This window comes from Rattus rattus, chromosome 7 (genome assembly GCF_011064425.1).
Source record: "Rattus rattus isolate New Zealand chromosome 7, Rrattus_CSIRO_v1, whole genome shotgun sequence".
NCBI lineage: Eukaryota > Metazoa > Chordata > Mammalia > Rodentia > Muridae > Rattus > Rattus rattus.
The window spans coordinates 9111714-9132139 of NC_046160.1; the positions used below are offsets into that span (position 1 = coordinate 9111714).

Genomic DNA, 20426 nt, shown 5'->3' on the forward strand with positions numbered 1-20426 from the left:
GTCAGCTAGGAGCCTTGTGGTGGGGAAGGGTGAGTGTAGACAGGGAGAATGGAGGAACCCAAAAGCCACATGTCCTGATACGGCAAACACTGCAGCTGCTAGCCGCCTGGGCCTGCAGAAATTGTCCTTGGCCAGTGCCTCTGTACTTGTGTCTCTACCCTAGATCACAATGAGCGTGGACATCTAGCCGGCAACATCTGTGTTCCAGGCACCAGCTAGGGGCTGCCGTGTGTATTTATTACTCTATAATACTGGCTAGGGGCTAAGGGTGCTTCCTATCTGCTCTTCTTGAAACTCTGGGGATTGAACCTCGGGCCTTGTGCATGCTAGAGTTGTGCTCTGTTAGTTACTGGAGAAGAAACTAGGCCCAGGTAAAGAAACTTGCTACATGTGGCAATACAGAGAAACACACGCGCATGCTGGATCAGCAAGGGCGGAAGAACCAGCCCTGGAGAATAAAGTCAGACTCCGCCCTGCTCCCTACCCCCATCCCTCTATAGACCAGCAGTTCTCAACCTTTTCCCAGAGGTCGCCTAAGACCACGGGAAACCATTGACATTACAATTCCTAACAGTAGCAACATTTCCAGTCACGAAGTAGCAACAAAGTAATTTTATGGTGTGGGGGTGAGGGGTGACCACAGTATGAGGAACTGTATTAAAGGGTCCTGGTGTTAGGAAGGGTGAGAACCATTGGGCTAGACTAGGAAGGGTGAGAACCATTGGGCTAGCTCTGAAAGAAGGAAATTCTCCAGACTCCAAAACCAAAGATTTTTCTTCAACTATGCTTTGTTTTTTTTTCAAAGAAAACTACATTTCTCACTAAGTTACCAGAATCAAAATTCCTTGCCTGATACCTTCTGTTATAATGGGCATTTGAAACACTCCTTTTTTAATGAGTCCAGATCATACATATCCCCTCTCACAGCCTAGAAACATAAGAATCTGAAGTGAACTAAATTAAAATCACCTGCCACTTAAGGGAGGATTTTTATGGTTTGTGAATTTAATTTTATTCCTCTTGTGCCTCCCAAGAAAACAAGTAATTAAAACACAGAAACGAAGATCCTTTGTCAGGCTCCAGTTAGACATGAAGACGTGGCCTTCCCCTCACAAGCCTCCAGTCTTGTTGCATGCATGGGTTTAAGTTCTGTTGTCTTTAGTTTAAATAAAGAATTGATGCTGGAGCCAACGGGAGCGCTCGATGTAAGGGCGCCACTGCTCCAGCTGCCAAGCCTCGGGGCCTGAGCTTGAGCCTGGGGATCCGAGTGGTGGAAGGCGTGAACTTTTGAAAATTGTCCTCTGACCTCCACAACCCATGCAAGGTCATGCGTGCCCCTCCCTGGATAAATAAGTGTAAGGAAAACCAAATCCTGAGGTACTGCAGACTTTGACAGTTCACCCCGTTTGCATAACTGAAGCCACATGCCCACTGGAAAATCCACAAGTATCTCTCAGATTGTTGAAAACACACACACACACACACACACACACACACACACACACACACACACACTGATGGCTGCACCATAGTCTACGGCATAACGGCCTGTTGAATAGGCAGATAGCAGGGCTTCTAAAAGGAATCTCTCTGAGGTGCTCTCTGGAGGAGGCTCTAGTGAGATATTGGTGTCCTCAGTAACGTTTTACAGCAAATTCAATAACGGATTTTCATCTGGCTGCTTTTGACCTTTAATAAAAGCCAGGAACTCGGCATTAAAATACCACCCTGAAGACCGTTCCTGAGGGCACTTCAGCCCCATAATGAAGCTTTCTGGTAGCCAGCTCATCCCAGGTTAGAGGCCGAGTGGATGCATGATATGGCTACAACCTCTGTCTCCTTAGAGCTGTCCCTGCTTTTCTGCCGAGAGTCAAGGGGCAGAAAGAACTGGGCTGATCTGAGACGGAGGCAGAGATTAGGTTTTCTGGTGACGGTTGCTCCCAGCACCTCCCTTGTGCTACTTGCATAAGGATCAGAGGTGTCTGTCCAGGTGCTCCCTGCTCATGGGGACATAGGTGGCAGGGGTGACTGAAGGCTGTGCTCCAGTTCTAAGCAGCAGAGGTGACCTCCGACCTCCAAGACAGAAGAATCCCTCATGGGGGTGGGAGATGTAGGGGTCAGGGAGTGGGAGGTGGGGGTGCTGCACTGTCTGCTGACATTTCTGTGTATGTTTCTGACATCTGGGGCTCACCTAGAGCCCGAAGAACAGACAGTCTCCCTTCCAGCTGCCTGTCCAAGGTTCAGGCTAGGCTTCACCTTCCTTTCGTTGAAGTGCTCTCTAAGCCTCTGTCTTGAGTGCAGCCTGCTCCACCACGTACACAGGCTGTGTGGTCCCTGTCGTCCCAGCCCAAGTTCTGCCTGGTTCACACACACCCGGTGTAAGTGTGTTCCCAGGCCGTGCTAACGGAGAGTAACAAAAGCAGCTTAGCTTTGCAGTGCATGGGTTCGGTAAGGGGCCCTCAAGCAGAGACTGGCCTGCCCAGGCTGCCCCAAAGCTGCCCAGATAGAGAGTGGACTCCCTTGACCTCTGTTTTGGCAGGTACTATGTGGGCGACACTGAGGATGTCCTCTTCGAGAAATGGTTCCACTGTAAGGACCTTGGGACGCAGTTAGCCCCCATCATCCAAGAGTAAGTTCCCGCTTGGCCCTCCCTCACTGTCCTTCAGTTTCGCAATGCCCTCTTGGTCTGGAGCCATCGGGGTGGGAGTTAAAAAGAATCTCCCGCCTCCAGGATGGGATAAGCTGCTCTGCAGGGTTGGGAGGGAAGCATGATGGGTAGCGAAGTCCTGTGAGGGTCTATGAGTGTGCACTGGCTCCTGTGTGTGGTGTATACCTCACTGGCATCTAACAGGAATGCCATCATTCGGTCCCCTCTGCTGGTCCCTGCAGGTTCTTCCACTCTGAGCAGTACCGAACAGGAAAGCCCAACCCTGGTGAGGCTCCTCGCTTTTCTCCTTCCCTCCCTCTCTAACTTGGTCCCGGGAGCTTCTTCCCAAACCCTCTGCCTAATAATCAAAGTACTGAGCAGGCAACACCAAGCAGCACCTCATACAGCTGCTCAGTCCTTAGGCTGCACCCACGTCCCATACTGGCTATAAGTTGAGGCTTCTGGGACCTGGCTATACTGTGGCTGGGTGGGCTGAGCTTGGAGATCCCTTCTCATTACTGTGTCACTGGTACAGACCAGCTGCTCAAGGAGCCGCCATTCCCGCTGAGTACACGGTCCGTAATGGAGCCCATGTCACTGAAGGCCTGGCTGGAGGGCCACTCCAGGGAGCTTCAGGCAGGCACATCCCTAAGCCTGTTTGGGGACAGCTATGAGACTCAGGTAATACATACGACTTGGGACACTCAACAGCCAGCCAGTCAGCCAGCCCCTGGGAATCTCTCTCTCTCTCTCTCTCTCTCTCTCTCTCTCTCTCTCTCTCTCTCTCTCTCTCTCTCTCACACACACACACACACACACACACACACACACACACACACACAGATTTCAGAGGCATGAGATTGACCTGAGAAGTGGGAATCTCTCTCTCCCTCTCCCTCTCTCCCTCCCCCTGCCCCTTACCCCCACACACAGAGAGAGACAGAGACAGAGAGACAGAGAGACAGAGAGAGACAGAGGTGGGGAGGGGGTGTTGCTGTGACTGAAATTCTCTGGGCGCCTTCATGGTCCCGAGAACACTTTGTGTTCAGAGTGGGAGGGTCTTTGTCCACTGTCAGCTTCCTGGGTGTCCCTTACCGGTGTCCCCTGGGCTTTTGGCACATGGAAGTTTGGAAGCTGAAGGGAAGAGTTATTTGGCGGAAGGCTGAGCAGCAGTGTGTAGAGACCCTACAAGCTGGCCGTTCATCTAGTATTCCTGCTGCCTTAGGCTTTGGTAAGAAGAAGACAGTTGCTGTGATCAGTCATGTGACAGCTCACTACCAGAGAAAACAGAGTCATAGGAGAATAGCTGGAGCAGGTGATGTGCACAGAGAATGTTTTCACGAAAAATTTTAGATTTGTTTATCTTGTGGTTATCGCTGTTGGCCCACATGTGTGTATGCACATCACATGCTCGCCTGGTGCCTGTGGAGGCCAGCAGAGGGCGCTAGACCCTCTGGAACCGGAGTTACGGATGCTTATGGTGACTGTGGAGGCCAGCAGAGGGCGCTAGAGCCCCTGGAACCGGAGTTACGGATGCTTATGGTGCCTGTGGAGGCCAGCAGAGGGCGCTAGACCCTCTAGAACCGGAGTTACGGATGCTTATGGTGCCTGTGGAGGCCAGCAGAGGGCGCTAGACCCTCTAGAACCGGAGTTACAGATGCTTATGGTGCCTGTGGAGGCCAGCAGAGGGCGCTAGACCCTCTGGAACCGGAGTCACAGATGCTTATGGTGCCTGTGGAGGCCAGCAGAGGGCGCTAGAGCCCCTGGAACCGGAGTTACTGATGCTTATGGTGCCTGTGGAGGCCAGCAGAGGGCGCTAGAGCCCCTGGAACCGGAGTTACTGATGCTTATGAATGATCACATGGGTCCTGGGAACTGAATTTGGGTCCTCTGTGATCTTAACCACTGAGCCATCTCTCCAGCCCCGGGTAGAATTGTGAAGCTAGTTGTAAGGGTTTGCAGGAGGTAGAAAGGGATGTGGGTGGAGCAGTCTGATCCCTGACAAGTAAATGCTTGTCACATGGGGATGAGGGAGGCTGTGGCAGTGGGCACATCTTGTCCCTTGAAGGTCACAGTGGTTGAGGGCCAGGGTTGTGACTGTCTCCCAAATGGGGCAGAATCCCAACATACTCTGCTTTGTCTCCCACCAGGTCATCGCCCACGGACAAGGCAGCAGCAAAGGCCCGAGACAGGATGTAGATGTGTGGCTGTGGCAACTGGCAAGTGGGACCCCAGGACAGGGTGGCACAATTTCCTGTTCACAAAGACTGGTTGTTTCTGGATTCAGGCTCCCATAGTGAGACCTACTCTCAGACCTTCTTGCAGGGCAGACTCAGGGGCATGAAAGCTAGAGTTGGGGCCTGACTTCCCCTCTCCCTCTTTTATGTTTGTGTTTTGTTTCTGTGGTGCTGGGGATGGAACTTAGGGCCTCCTGCAAGGCAAGAACTCTACCACTGAGGACCCCCTGCTTCCCCTGTGCCCACCCCTGTTTCCCTGAGTAGCTCCTGATTCCCCTATTTCCCCACACCCGCCATGCATGTGCGCACTTGTGCGTGTGCACATGCACGTGTGTACACACACACACACACACACACACACACACACACACACACTTTTGATAGGGAGCTCAGCCTCACCAGCTTCCACTTGGTTCTGCTATTCTCTCACAGGAGGGCTCCTCTAAGGTGACAATGGGAGGACAGTGTGTGGCCCTGGCCCCCGATGACAGCCTGCTGTTGCCCGCTGGGGTCTCGTGAGTATATGACAGGACTTTCTGAAGCCATGAGACTGACCCCCTTTCCCTGGAGCCTTCGGGCCCTGGCCTTGAGTGACTCTTTATAATCCGTGTCCCCACAGGTACATGTGGGAGCGAGCGCAAGGCTCTGTGGCCTTGTCTGTGACACAAGACCCTGCCTGTAAGAAGCCACTGGGGTGACCCTTCTGTGTGGGCCCCAAGCAGCCACAGGGTGCCTGAGTGCTGTCCTGACAGCTGCCCTTTCCAGACAGCTCTTTCAGCCTCATGACATCTCCGTGGACATTGACAGGGCCCTTCCGTGGTCGTGGGCTGTCCCTGGCATCCACCCTGCTGCCATGCTTAGCCCGGGATGCAGAGGGGACTCCTAGGACACCAGTAGTGCCCCTCTCTCCTAACAGCCCTACACTGTCAGCGAGGTGCATACTGTCCTCATGCGCCTGCCAGCCTAACACTAAGAAATCTCTCATTAAAGGCCTCCTGCTGAACGAGTGCTTGTGAGTTTTAGGTGGCAGACCTGTGCTCCCCTGTCATGTGTTGCTTAGGGACACCAGTGACCACAGGGAGTTAAAGCGCCCTCTTGGGGATGGGCGATTCTCGCTGTGCGTTCAACCCCGACCCACGTGTGCTCCTGCTGTGTTTGTAGAGGGTTTCTTTGTCTCTTTCTCCCTTCTTCCCCAAGAAGGGCTGCCTAGTCAGGCAGTCAGGACTCGGGGGACTTCATCAGAACCTTCTCACCATTTTAACTTGTAAAATAAAGGCCAGAGCCAGTGATTGGGCAGGGGAAGGGAAGGTGAGGCTGAAGTGGGGGAGAGGGAGAGAGAAAGAGGCGGTGGAAGGAAGATGGACCTGAAGCCTGTGGCCTGGAGAAACTGTGAGTTCTAAGGGATCTCACAGCCAGGGGAATAGAGCAGTGTAGTGGCAGATCTGCCCAATCTAGGCACAGCTTGTTTGCATATTAACTGAGCTGTGTTTTCATTACTTGGGCTTATTTGATTTGGACAATTTATCGCAACAGTAACCACTGTCATAGCTCCTACAAGTGGAGGAATGACACGTGAGACATTTGTAGCATGCACAGCCTTCCTGGGCAGCCTGGGCTAAGGGAGGGGCTCCAGCAAGAAGCTGACAATACTGAGCCTGCATCTGCACAGAACAAGGCTAGGCTTAGAGGCAGAGCTTCCTGGAGAAAAGGGAACTAGAGCCCTGTTTCCCTAACCTGGCCTGGTGGCTCACTGCTCTGACACACTCCACCAAAGAGCAGAGGGGACCTGACTTTGCTGAGGGGGCTTTCTGGCCCCAAAGGATGTGACATCAGCACCTGTCTTCCAATCCTGAAGCCTTCCCTGTAAGCAAAGAAGGGCCACACTGGCTCCTTCAAATGTCTACTGTCCAGGGGTGGCCTGGTCCATGCTCAGTGGCACCTGTGTGCTTCTCTGTCCCAGACCTGGGAAGAAAACAGGTTATGTCTAGAGATGCTGTAGGGGTCAGAACACAGAAGGGATGGCTCCATCTGTCAGGAAAGGACATTTTCTCTTCACAGCTCTCCATGAAGGATTTTACCGAGGACAATTTTATTAGCATTTAAAAGAGAAACCCCCAAAGCGAGCAAGCAAGCTGGCTGTGGATCTCAGCAGCTGTCGTTTGAGCTGGGCCAGACGTGTAGCTGAATGGCGGAAAAGGGAAGAAGGCCTCAGAGACGAGTGAGGAAGCCTGGGCTTTAGGGAAAGGCTCTTAAAACAGTGGTAGAAAGGGGAGCCACGCTTCCCCGAAGAGAAGACTTAGTGGAGTAATCTGGCTGCAACTCCAACGGCGACCGCCCTAGGGGTGGGAATTCTGGGAAGGAAACGCCACCATGTCATCAAAGGGATGCATACTTGTACCTCCTGTCCCCTTAGCATGGCCAAAAGAATATCTACCTTCCTAGCTCTGTTAGCCAAGAGATTGATTGACCTGCCCACCTAGAAGGCTAGGTCTCCCCCAGCCCAGAGAGTTCGCTTTCTTGATCTGAAGGAACTAGTTTCCCCCTAGTGGTCTGTTACTGCTACTGTGACACTGGTGATAGGGGCGCCTGGGTGGGGGCCTCTGCTCTCCAGGGTTCTGGGTCTTTTACACGGGACCTAATTCCCTCTCCACAGTCCCTTGGGGCAGGGCGTCAACCCACATTAGACATGTTTGAATCGTGCAGGTCTCAGGGTTGGAATTCCAGGAGGGAGGCACAGTGGAGTGGAAGGAAGGGAAAAGCAGGCAGGATGGAGGTCGGACGAGAGAAGACGGATGCACTTATTTTGAAACCAGTGTGTCTCTACCCACTTCCCTTTTCTGAAAACTCACCAATGAGCTCAGAGGAAAGCCAGGTGGCAGGAAGGGCTGTGGGCCCCCTGCCTAGTGTCACCCCTGTCTGTCCCTCTGGCACCTGCCCCCTCCCTTGGCTTTTACTCTCCAAAGCCCTCCTACCAGGGTGCAGAAGGCCAAGCCCAGGCCATTCAACCTCAGTCTGAGATTGAACATTTCCAAGTCACCTGTCTCCCTTTATGGAACAGCTGACACCACTGGAAATTCATGCCCGAGAAACGGTTGGTTATTGCTGGCCACCCAGAGTGCCTGTCATCCAGGTGTCTACCCAGGTGTGTATCCTGTGGGATTAGAGCAGCCCTGGTGCCGGAGGGAGACCGAGTGTCACTGTCTCCACCCCCTTCTTCTGGAGACCTTCCTGCCAACACTTCTATAGTTAGCTGGCTGCTCCAGCCCAAACTAACGTGAGAGAAATGTCTGGATGCCCTCAAGGCTGCACAGCCATTTTGCCCACCTAGGCTGCCTTGGATCCTGTTCCTACCAGCCCTGGAGCTTCCTTGTGGTTCTGGCTATACCCCAGGCTATTACTGAGCCCCCTTTCCACTGAGCTTGCTAGCACCACTGCTGCCTGCCCCAACTTCCCCAGGCCTGACTTCTCTAAAGGACCCTGAGGCTTTAGAGCTTTAGAGAACCTTCTCTAAAGGTTCTCTGAGGCTGAATGTTAGGCTGTCATTACACTCCCCAGGGAAAGCAGGGCTCCCTTGGTCTGGCCCAGTGTACCTTTCTCTAAATTTGCTCCTCCATTTAAGGACTGGAAACCATGACCCCTGACCCTTGCCAACTACAGGAAAGAAGATGGAAAGGAGCCAAAATCAGAGGACTGGGAAGGAAAGTGCATATGGGGAGCAGGGCGGGGACAAGGGAGAGGAGAGAGGAAGAAGGGAGAACCTCCCTTTGTACAACAAGGAGAGCAGTGCTGAGGGGGTGTGAGATAAACTGGAGATGTTGGGGCTCTGGCCACATGATGCAAATGTAGACCAGCACTCTGTAGCTTCTCCCAGGGTAACCTGTTCCTACCCAGGGCACCCATTGCTTTCCTCCAAGGACTCCTTGTAAGGGGGTGAGTGGAGCTGGTAATTGAGGGGTCAGTAGTCACTAATGCTCACCAAACATTTACTGAGCCTCCCACTGGCCACACATAGGGGGAGGCAGAGAGCTCTCCTTGATCTGAACACAGGACTATAGGGAAGAGCATAGGGTCAGAGGTCACAGGCACTGGTGGGCTGAGCAGGGATAGCGGCTGGTGACGGGTGGGCTCAGGACCACTCTGGTGGGCGAGCGGTTTTACAGGGCAGGGGGTCGAGCCTCTGCGTGTGGTGTGGAAAGTCTCCAGGGAAACAAGAGGCAGGAGTACCATCAAGCTGGACTGGGAAGGCAGAGGTAATGATAACGATGAGAGTCTTAGGAAGAGAGTGAAGTGGACCAAGATGCACCTCTTAAAAGTCCCTGCAGGTAGGGGGCACACACAAAGAAAGACCCAGAAAAATGCTCAGAAGGAAGCTTTAAATAGAAGATGCGGGCTGTGGCAAGGAAAAGAGAACATTAGGGAAGGCAGTCTCTTTGCCCAAGTAAAGATATGTCCATTAGAAAAGACGGGCTAAAACCACCATTTATGAAGGGAAAGTGCCTCGCACAAGAACAGAGCATTTTCAACAGCGCTCCCTGACTGCATGCCTCAGGGAAGCCGGTCCACAAAGACAAGTGCACAGGCAACCCTGCTGTGTCAGCCCCTGGGATGGACACCCGATTTCACAGTTCCTTGACCAGCCCTATATATATATTTTTTCTTTTTTTCGGAGCTGGGGACCAAACCCAGGGACCAAACCCTTGTGTTTGCTAGGCAAGCGCTCTACTGAGCTAAATCCCCAACCCCCCCTATATATTTTTGAAAAGCCTTTCAGGATATAAGTTGTAAGGTAGGCCAGGTGGCACATGCCCATAATCCCAGCACCCAGAAGGTGAGGGGTTCAAGGCCAGCCTGTGGGTTGAGGCAGCTAGGAGTGATGTCTAAGTATGTCTGAATAGATGACAGGGAGGTCAGTGTGTGTGTGTGTGTGTGTGTGTGTGTGTGTGTGTGTGTGTCGGGGTTGGGGGGTGGGGTGACCACAGCTCTGAGTGCTCAAGCCGCTCAGACTGGATGACGGATTTTTGGTGCTTTCGACAGTCATTAGTGACTTTATTGACAGCAAGTTCTCTGAGTGGTTGGGCCAGAGCAGAAGGGAAACCATAAAGCAGTGTAATAGGTTGAGGCACTAATGAGGTTTGAAGTAATGGATACACACTTCTCCTCTTTCGGTTCTTTTGCCAGTAAAGGGAGACAAAGTGAAGTTAGCAGAGGACTGAGGTTTTGGTAGTTTGGGTATTCTGTTGTCTTATGAACAGAACCAAAAAAAATCAGATATAGTTTTAGTAGGAGGGAGAGGAGAGGACAGAGGTAGGAAGGAGAATGAGCTAACCGTAATAAACCCCGTGTGCTAGGCTCTGGTCTAAGCACCGGACATGTGCTAATCTCTTTAGTCCTGAGGTAGATACTGTTAACCCATTTCACAGATGAGAATTCTGAGGTACGGAGAGGTTGGGTGACTTCCTATGGTTTCTAAGTGGTAGTCTGGTTTGAGTCTGGATACTGTACTGTAAACTAAAGGGAGTGGATGTGTGAATTCAGCCTGTCTGCAGCAGGAAGGGGTGTGTTTGAGAGAGAAGAAGATTCATGGCTGCTGTAAACCTGGTCAGAAGCTGTGTCTGGGCCAGGGTGTCATAAGCTCTAGAGCAGATCCTATTACTGTTGTCTTGCTGAATGGTTGTGCATGTTTTCACATTACCTTCTAAATAGTTTGAAGTGGAAACTTCTGGTTTCTTTGGAAACTCAGTTGTGTTTTGTGAGGCAGATATACAGGTGAAAGGATGTTTTGCTGAAGCAGACATGTGAGAGGACGTGTGGTGTTTAGAAAGAATATACACACGGCCCCCACAGACAGTGGACGGAGGCTCTGGCATTGGTTCGCCTTGCTCCACCTCGCTAGTCTTGGCTGGCGAGGCTCTTGCATTAACTCACCTGACATTGTGTTGCTGATCTTCTCCGTTTGTGACTTTGTAGAGAGTAACTCAGCCAAGAACTCGTGATATTCCTGTGGCTTCTTGCTGCTTCCGGGGCCTTGGGCTGATTGGCTACTGGGGCCCCATGGTTTCTTCTGGACTGAAACACCCTTGCTGATTCATGAGTGGTGACTGCCAAATAGGCTGCACTGCAGCTGTGGACTCGACTTTGGTGTTTGCTAGAGAACCGGACTGATGATTTTGGGGGAATCGCCCCAAAGAATTATTTCTAAACAGGTCCACAACCCTCGTTTCCTAGTAACCTTTCTTTTCCATGACCTCTGGTGGGTAGTGGGCTAGAAGGGAGGTTGAAGCATTTAAGAACCCTTATTAAAGTAGGTTTTGGAAAGTCTAAGCCGATAATATTTATTGTTATATCCATAGATTTGCGTGGCTGTCATCAGCCTTGCTCAGGGAAGCTTCTTTTTGCAGCGGGTGAGCAGTGGGTAATGTAGAGGTCCTAAATAGGACATAGCAACGTATTACAGTACATAAGGGCGAGAGATGGGAAGGAGTGCTGTGAAGCAGTATTGTTTGGGCGTAACATGGCCACTGTATACATGAACTCACAGTATCTGTGGTTACTTACACAGGTCAAAATCCCAGCACGGATGGGGTCAGGACTCACGATGTGTCCCTGAGCAGCTACTGGCAGTTGATGGCAGCTAAGGAAGAGAGAGTAGTTTTTCTATTCTTTTTTAAATAAATGTTTTAGGGGGCTGAGAGATGGCTCCGTGGTTAAGAGCACCGACTGCTCTTCCAGAGGTCCTAAGTTCAATTCCCAGCAACCACATGGTGGCTCACAACCATCGGTAATGGAATCCGAAGACCTCTTCTGGTGTGTCTGAAGACAGCTACCATGTACTCACATACATAAGATACATAAGTAAACATTTTTTAAAAAGAAATATTTTAGAATATTTTTATGTATATTAGTCTCTTGCCTGCATGTGTTATTCGTGCATCATGTGTGTTCATTATCTACAGAGACCAGCAGAGGGCACCAGGTCCCCTGGAACTGGAGTTAGAGATGGTGGTTAGTAGCCATTTGTGTGCTGGGAATCAATTAGCCTCTGGTTCCTGCCCTCTGGATTTCTATGGGTGCCTCCCATTAGCTGGCTCCAGCCAGAAGCCAGCTACCCAAGGAACAGGTTTTTCTTTTTGACTTCTTTGCAGGAACAGTCAACGCTTGAGCCATCTCCAGGTCCCAGAATGCCATTTCTCTTTGGGAGTGTGGTTGCTGTTACCTTTGCTCTGGTGGGAGGTCTCATACTTATGCACACATGGGCACCACAGATTGGATTCAGCGGGAGAAAAGGAGGCTATGAGATTGGGGACAGTGTCCAGAGGGGGGGGTGGATATAAAATTACATTGTATACATATAAGAAACTCTCAATGAATAAGTGAGATACTTGTATAAAAAGACTGCTTGTTTATTAAGCAGATATTTGCTGTTTGGCTTTCTTATATAGTATAACATTGAGATGATATTCACATGTATGTGCTGTAAATATATACCACTGTACCTAAGTTATGGGACGCTAAACGTCTAAGCATCCCTCAGAGGGCTTGGGCATTTATTCTGGGGCAGGGGGTAGTATGTTTGTGGTTGCGTGTGAGATAGTGATTTTAGGTGGAATTGGGACTTTGTTATAGTTTTCATTCAGAAATTAAGGGGCTGGAGAGATGGCTCAGAGGTTAAGAGCACTGGCTGCTCTTCCAGAGGACCTCAGTTCAATTCCCAGCGATCACACGGTGGCTCACAACCATCTGTAATGGAATCTGATGCCCTCTTCTGGTGTGTCTGAAGACAGTGACAGTGTACTTACATATATATTAGATAAATAAATCTTAAAAAAAGAATGACATAAAGAAATGTGATTGCCCACTCGACAAGGGAGCCAATGTAATAAGCCAACCCTTTCTGTGGCTATCGGTTCTCGTCAGGAGACGACTCTTCAGGTAGGGTGTTTGCAACCAACCTAACAATCTAGGTTCTATCCTCGGGACCTCCATGGTAGAAGAAGGGAACTGGCGGGAGTTGTCCCCTAACCTCCATATGTGTTCCATGGCACATGTAACCCCACATACATACATACATACATACATACATACATACATACATACACACATACATATATACATAGATACATACACACACATACATACCTGAACAAAAGAGAAATAATACATATTTAAAAAAAAAATCAACAAGACCCAGACAAACCCAACAAGTAAACCGTCTCCATTGGTTCTGCTTTTTGGCCATCGATCTCGTAGCTCCAGAAACAAGGGTCCTGCACACAGGCTGGGAGGATCCTGTGTGTGTTTCTCCCTAAGAGTGCCTCAGCAGTGTAACCGATGCAGTGTGCTCAGTCACCTGACAGGGCAGCCCCAGGCTGACACATAGCAGTCATCTCTGCACCTTCCCAAGCACCTCAGTGTGGGCCCCCAGGGCTCTGACCTGGCCACAGCAGTGCAGGAGTGGCCCTGTGGGTGACTAACAGGTCTAGGTGTGCTTGTAGATCCCACCCCTAAGCTTCAGTGGTACCAAGTCAAAGGTACTTATCTGGGGGCACAGTTTCCTGAAACGACCACGTTCTCAGGATGTGGTTGGTGAGACAGTAACAGAGCATTCAACCCTACAGAAAGGTTGCCGAGAGTTTGGGGGTGACCTGTGACCTCTCCTAAACCCTGCATGCAGGAAGAGACACAGCGTCCTTTAGACGAGGTCCCCCAGACACCAAAGCCTGGAGGGGTGGGGGTGGGAGTGCCTCTTGGTTGCAACTAGCCCTGGGAAGGATATCGCAACACTAGACATGATTTCCAGAAATTTATTGGAAACACGATACAAACTGACGGTCGAATGGCCTCTCCTACAGACAGGCAGGCCACACTGGCATGGCGTGGGAGAAAGCTTCCCAAGCATTGTGGCCTGCTCTGGTTAGTGATCAAGGCAGGGGAAACCAGAGCCTGGGAGGAGAGGAACAGGCAGGGGTGTACACAGAAACCAGGACGTGGCTTTCTAGAGGGGAGCACGAGGCGGGGTGCTTTAGAGGGCGAATGGCCTCCGAGGGAGAGCAGGGTCAACTCTGAGGAAAGGCTTTCCCTCCCAGTAGAGCTCTTTCCTCCCCAGAAGAATGAAAACAATCTAAAAGCCCAAGCCGGCCACTCCTCTGTCTCCTTCCCCAAGGTCTTCTGCATTGCAGAGGGACTGAACGCAGAGCCACAGGGGTAGCCCCGCCCCCAGGGCTACTCTTCTTCAGCTTCTCTCCCCTGCTGTATGCTGAGCCCACAGGCTCCCAGGGTCGCTGGCTTCTCCCTGCCAGCTGGTGGGAGGCACCCACAGAAATCCAGAGGGCGGGCGGAAGAGACCAAGTTCTTGCTCCGGACCCTGACTCCTCCTGCCCCGGCTCCTTCGGCTCCTTCGCAGTGGCCCTGGCCTCCTCACTATGTACATCTGGGTCATGCTCCCCACTCCTGCCATTCTTGCTTCAGTTCTGAACCCCCGAAACAAGGTTTGCTCTCGGGCTGGGCCCTGAGTGATAGACACTGGGCCTTAGACAAAGCAGAACTGTGCGAGCTTCCAGCAACCTCCTTCAGTTCCCTACTTCCCACATCCTCAGTTCATCAGAGTAGTGGCGATGTCTGAGGGCAAAAAAGGATGCCTTGCAAAGTGTCTTGGGTCCTCCCAGGGTAGCCTGTGGAGAGAGCCTCAGCCTGACTCCTAGTTTGCTCACTGAGCAAAGGGGACATGCCACTGACTCCCACGACAGCAACATCACGGGCCCAGAAAGGCTGTAGTGAGAAACTCTCTCAACACCAAGTGCTCGAAAAGGCAGAGACAGGAGACCGGGTCCCCTGGAACCTGTCTTATTTACCCTGGAACATTCCGGCAGTGGTCTGTGTTTCCCAGTAATCGGGGGAGCGAAATTACTTCAGTTATGTGTTGAGGAGGGTGAAGCCGCAAGAGCCAGCTCTCACAAGCAAGGTGAGAAAGATACATAGGGCTCAAAATGAGCTGTGCTTTTCCCGGTACTAACTGTGATCCGGGCTAGGACAGGCCTCCTGTGCCGCTACCATCCCTGGAGAGGCCCTTCTCGGGATCTCCTGGACCTGGTGGAGAGAATGAAGCTTCAGCAGTCAGGGCGACCGATTGTTAGCACGATGAACTGTCACTCATGATGTGCCAGGGTAGAGGAGGAGAGTAAACAGGGAGGCAAGCATTTCTCCCCATGTCTATGTGCCATATAAGCCCAGGGTAGGGTCAGAGATAACTGTCCCTTTTTTTAAGAGACTACCGATGGTGCTTTGAATACCTCTGGCCCTCATCGCCTCATATGCTTGAATACGTCTCCATAGGGAGCAGCATTACTTGGAGTTGTGGCCTTGTTGGAGGAAGTGTGTCACTCTGGGGGCGGGCCTTGTGGTCTCCTATGCTCAAGCTATGCTCAGTGAGGCTCCATCTGCTACTGGTGGATCGAGATGTAGAACTCTCAGCTCCTCCCCTAGCACCGCGTCTTCTGGGACACTGCCATACTCATGCTCACCATGATAATAATGGACTGAGTCTCTGAAGCTAACCCTGCCCCCATTAAACGGATTCCTTCATAAGGGTTGCCTTGGTCATGATGTCTCTTCACAGTAATAAAACCCTAAGACAATACCCCAAAGGCCAGTTGCTCCCTCTTTTGCATCTTTGCTGATGGGGATACTATAATGAAATGCCAGCCACCTGCACCTGTCTCATGGGGCACCACTGACCCAGGCCCCACCCGCAGGGCCCCAAGTCATGGCCCAGCAGTGGTGGGGACTTGCCATAGCTGTGTCAAGGCATATTCCTCCCCAGAGAATACTGGGAAAGGACGAGGCGGCTGGTACACTGGCCAGTGTCCTCAGTCACATACCACTCCTTACTGGTGCTTGAAACACAGGCTTCCAGATGCCATTATTTTTGTGACAATTTACTCTTCTTGGGGGTTTAGTTCCAGCTGTGGCCACTCTGTCCTACAACAACCTGTTTGGAGTGCCTCCTGTCAGCCACCCAGCTGCTTTAAGACACGGGCCCCAAGGTGGTTGCAAGGTCAGACTCTAGTCATCTATCACAGTCCTGGGATTCTGCGTTCCACAGCTTGTCCCTGCTAATGGAGAGGTGATCATGTCCTCTGCTTAGGGAGTTACTTTGGTGACTGCAGCTAAGTGTAGAGGCTGGCAGAGGAGCCATCCGGGATGTCACTGAAGGCTGGTATACAGGAAAATAGGCAGGTCTCCAGGGGCCTCAGCAAGGCTCTCACAAAGACACTGAGCTGGAAGAGCGAGGGAACACAAAGCCATTTCCACAGACATATCTACAAACAGGATTTCTAGCCTTTACCCCACCCCTCGGGCCCAACAGAGTCTACTTAAAACGGGGGGGGGGGTCGTCTGTGACCCACTGTAGAAGCCTTCCACCCGGGCTACAGGTCTTCATCAGCTGGTTTAGCCGTAAGGGGAGAAGGCGGTAGGCCAACTGCTTGTCACAGTGATGCACACTTGGCACGGTCAACACCTGCTCTCTGGGGAGCTCTACAGGGCTGAAGGCAAACCAATTCGACCCCAGCTTCTCTCCAGTGACTAAACAGATGCTGAGAGTCACGCACAGGCTGGCCAAGGTCAAGAGGGTGGGAGCAAACCCTGTACAGGATGCAGAAAGGAAAGAATAATTTCCTCAGAGAGGAAAGAAAGGCAGTCCATCGAGAAAAAGCCAAGAGATACAATAGCGAGGGCAGGGAATATTACGAGCTGCAGAAACACTGGCACGTTCTGAAGGAGAATCGACTCAGAAAGATGCCGTGTCTCTCCTGTACATAACGTCACAGCGTGAAACAGTAGGGTGGACACATGCAGTGGGGCTCCGGGCTCTCAGCGGCCTCCATGGCTGAGCCAGCTGCATCTAGGGACTGGGAACTGGGAAGCCAGGAGGCTAGAAGCTCCCTGCCTCAGTTCACAGACAGGTCCACTCTGGAACAGCAAGGTGGGAAGGAAGTGAGGCGCCACTGGTCACACATGGAGTCACAGACCCAGATCGTGTGCTCCTACAGTTTCTTCCCTGCCCCTTTGGGCTTCCAAGGGGTGTACACGGAGCTCTCCCACTTTAGGGGCCGCCTCCTTTCCAGGCATGGCTGTGACCACCGGTGGGACAGTAGCAGGTCTTGAAGTACAGGATGGAATAGGAATAGCTCAGTCTGACACACAGCAGGTAAGTTCTGGAAAAGGTAAGAAACAAGGTCAAAGCTAAACGGTTTCTAACATTGGGAGCAAACTGAGAGTCAGGGGTGGGGGTGGGGCTGGAAGCCTCCCACCAACATGGCGTCCGGCAGGGAAAGGAAGGCTCACAGCGTAGTTTAGGCATAGACCAGAGGGAAAGTTCACGGAGGTAGGAAAATGTCCAAGAGACGCCAAAGCACCAAAGCCAGGATTTGGATGCAGGTGCAGCGGGTGCTGGTGAGGCTGTCGCACCCCAGGCCGGTGGTCCTGCGTTTATCTCTCAGAACTTCCGGCTGATTTGGAGGCATGAGGAGCGCCCTGAGCTGGGAGGAGCTGCCCACACTGCCTTCAGCGGCGGCAACGATCATATGCAGACACTCACGGGCTATGAATACACTCTGTAGGAGCGTGAGGCTTAATTCCCAGTGTCTCGGGGCCAGAAATGGTGACATGCTCCTCTGCTTTCCCACACTGTCAGCTCTGTGCACCTGGACGTGTGACAGAACAGCAGACATGGCTGCTAACACTGTCACTGCTGTCTTCAATTACACAGCAGGATACGGGGGAGGTGGGTGCTGAGATGAGCTAAAATGCCCAGAATCCACTACAGCCTTGACAGGACCAAAATGTCCACCCATATGGGCCTGATCCACCCAGGGCAACAGAGGATGGAGCTGAGCTAAAGCGTTACTTCATGGGACTTTTGAGAACAGGGAAGGCGTGTACGCACAGACTGGTATCCAGTAGGTGCTCATTAAATGTGTTAAAGGCTCAAATTTAGTTCAGGAGTCAATTGTCAGCTGCTTTGCTGGTCCTCTTGGATGCTATGTGACTGCTTTTCCAGAACCATAGGGAGATCAGAAAGGTTGAGGGCTTGCTTAAGGTCATGCAGTGAGGACACCACAGAGTCAAGATTTGAACTCAGATCTTAACTCAGATCAAGGTTTTTTTTTCCGTTCTACTGAGCCTCCCATTCTCTATCCAGGCCCGTATTCTGTTAGTAACAGTCTAATAAAAGTATAATGCCTTCTTTTTTTTTTTTTTTTTTTTTGGAGCTGGGGACCGAACCCAGGGCCTTGCGCTCGATGAGGCAAGCGCTCTACCGCTGAGCCAAATCCCCAACCCTAATGCCTTCTTTCAATGTCTGACTTACAAGTGTGCCAGTATTTTTCAGAAGTCTGTTCCCCCACCTCTGCTGGGGAAGACGGGGACTGTTATTCCCTCGTCTGTACAGATATAGAACACCTGCTTTGAACATAGCATACAGAAGCCATGTTTCTGACCTACCATGGTAAAGTTTTGCTAAACTTACCTGCTTGGGCTTCAGAGCAACCCTCTCCTGCTGGTAGCTCAGGATTTGGAGCCTAGGCTCAAACCTGCTTCCCCCACACTGGCTCTGAGACGGGCTACCTCTCTGTAGCAGAGTAGCAGAGTCCCAGAGCTCACAGCTGCCCTCACAAGGCTGTCACTTCATTTTTTTTCCTGCCCAAACCTTCCCCAGCCCCACTGCACATCACTGAAGCAAGGAAAATGGGCACCTTCAGGACCCCAGGTCATAGCAGCAATAGCGCAGGGCCCCAGGAGAAGGTCTAACTCCCAGGTCTCTTTCTAAGACCAGAGGCAGCCTGAGTTGGTTATCTTTCTGCTCATGCGCCAATGTATCCACCTAGGCTGGGCACTTTTGTTGTCACTGACTCTGAATCACGAGCACTTACTTTGTTTTCTGCAAAATGTTCCCTATTGGTTTGACTACTCAGAAGTACTTGAAGCCCGTGGACTTGGAGACTCTGCCCTCTGATCAACCGGTGACACAAAAGCAATCTCTTTTACAGTTTCTAGTTGCAGGCTTCTGAGTTCATGTCCTCCCCTTCCGAAAATCAGAGAATTCACCATCCGAATCTTGGAGGCTGGAAAGCAGATGGTGAGTGAGACTACGTGTCTAAGAAAACTAGACCTGGGCCAGTGAGCTGGCTCAGGAGGTAAAAGGAGCTTGCGTGCAAGCCTGGCGACTTGAGTTCAATCCCTAGAACCCAGACAGTGGAAGGAGTTGTCCTGACTGTCATATGTGTGGTCAGACATGTATGTATGCATGAGTGCATAAACACACACACACACACACACACACACACACACACACACACTGATACACACATGTCTGAAAGCTAAACTTGAGGCTGTCAGGGAAGCTGAGAGCCCAGCTTGTCCAAAGACTCCTCAAAGAGCTCAGAAAATGATACCAGGAATCGGAGAGGGAAGATGGGAGAGAAGGAGAAGATGTCTAGAGAAGCAGGCCCAGAGCTCTCCCCAGCCCAGGTTCATTGGGCAGCTATCTACTTCCCACCAGGTATCAAGCACATCTGAGAGATCAAGTGAGTATGCGTCCTGGGTAGTGACCCTCCAGCCATCTGTCCTCCCAGTGAGCTTCCAGAATGCAGACAGCTAAGCACATGCCCTCTGAGGAAGATTCTCTGGGGAACCTGAGGAGCGCATCATCAGGAGCCAGTCATCGGCCGCTCAGACTCACCATGCCAATGTGTTGCTGTTGTTTCCTGCGGTATTGCAGACTGAACCCAGGGTCTTACCTGGACTAGAGAAGCCCAGGGTCCTTAAATAAAGGTCACAAGGAGAAAAATCTCTAACACAACTGCTGGAGATCAAATATAAAAACAATCAGTGTCCTCTGGTAAGAGTAAAAGCAGCAAGGTTTTCTGCCTTCCTGCCTGCCTGCCTGCCTGCCTGCCTGCCTGCCTGCCTGCCTGCCTGCCTGCCTTCCTTCCTTCCTTCCTTCCTTCCTTTACCAGGAAAACCGGAAAACCAAGGTGGAGAGGCCTGAAAGGGTGGAGTTCTACTTCCGGCAATGGTACGTTAATTTATATTAGACTAACTCCCCAGCCAAACAACTTTGGGCAACGTATTAAAACAAACAAACAACTGTTTGGAGGTAAGGGAGAGGCCCTAGGACAAAGTGGGAAGGACTAAGTGGAGGTACTCAGCTTTTGCCTTTCCTGAGAGCAATGGAAGGCAGGAACCTACTCAGGCAGAAAGCTGTGGCCTAACTACCAGGAGCCATTGGGGGTGGAGCCTAAGGCCGTCAGACTGTCTATGAGGTGTAAACCCAGAAGACCTCAGATGTTCTTACCCCGCCCCCTAAATCACAGGCTCATTTCTGACTGGTAAGAACAGGAGAAGCTCCAAGAGCCTAGAAACACCAGGGAGGGTTCAGTGGCCGGAGAGGGACATTAGTAGCCACCTGTGCTGGGAAGGCATAACTTGGAGTTTAATTTCTACCAATTTACAGGGACTGGGTCAACATGAATTTTCCACTGAAA

General features: G+C 51.4%; 2 protein-coding genes across 2 annotated transcripts in view; one reads left to right on the forward strand and one right to left on the reverse strand.

Annotated features, from left to right (window-relative positions):
• Window positions 1-5722, forward strand: part of Haao (3-hydroxyanthranilate 3,4-dioxygenase) — a 12741-nt gene extending 7019 nt beyond the window's left edge. Inside the window, exons 5-10 of the mRNA XM_032908578.1 lie at window positions 2540-2629; window positions 2890-2933; window positions 3183-3328; window positions 4798-4866; window positions 5317-5399; window positions 5504-5722. Of these exons, the coding sequence (XP_032764469.1) occupies window positions 2540-2629; window positions 2890-2933; window positions 3183-3328; window positions 4798-4866; window positions 5317-5399; window positions 5504-5582 (511 nt within the window). The 3' untranslated portion in view covers window positions 5583-5722. The remainder of the gene's footprint in view (window positions 1-2539; window positions 2630-2889; window positions 2934-3182; window positions 3329-4797; window positions 4867-5316; window positions 5400-5503) is intronic.
• Window positions 5723-13671: 7949 nt separating this feature from the next.
• Mta3 (metastasis associated 1 family member 3) overlaps window positions 13672-20426 on the reverse strand; it is a 119042-nt gene continuing 112287 nt past the window's right edge. The window contains exons 17-18 of the mRNA XM_032908765.1: window positions 18813-19004; window positions 13672-17096 (exon numbers count right to left, since the gene is read on the reverse strand). Coding sequence (XP_032764656.1) covers window positions 18847-19004 — 158 coding nt within the window. The 3' untranslated portion in view covers window positions 13672-17096; window positions 18813-18846. The remainder of the gene's footprint in view (window positions 17097-18812; window positions 19005-20426) is intronic.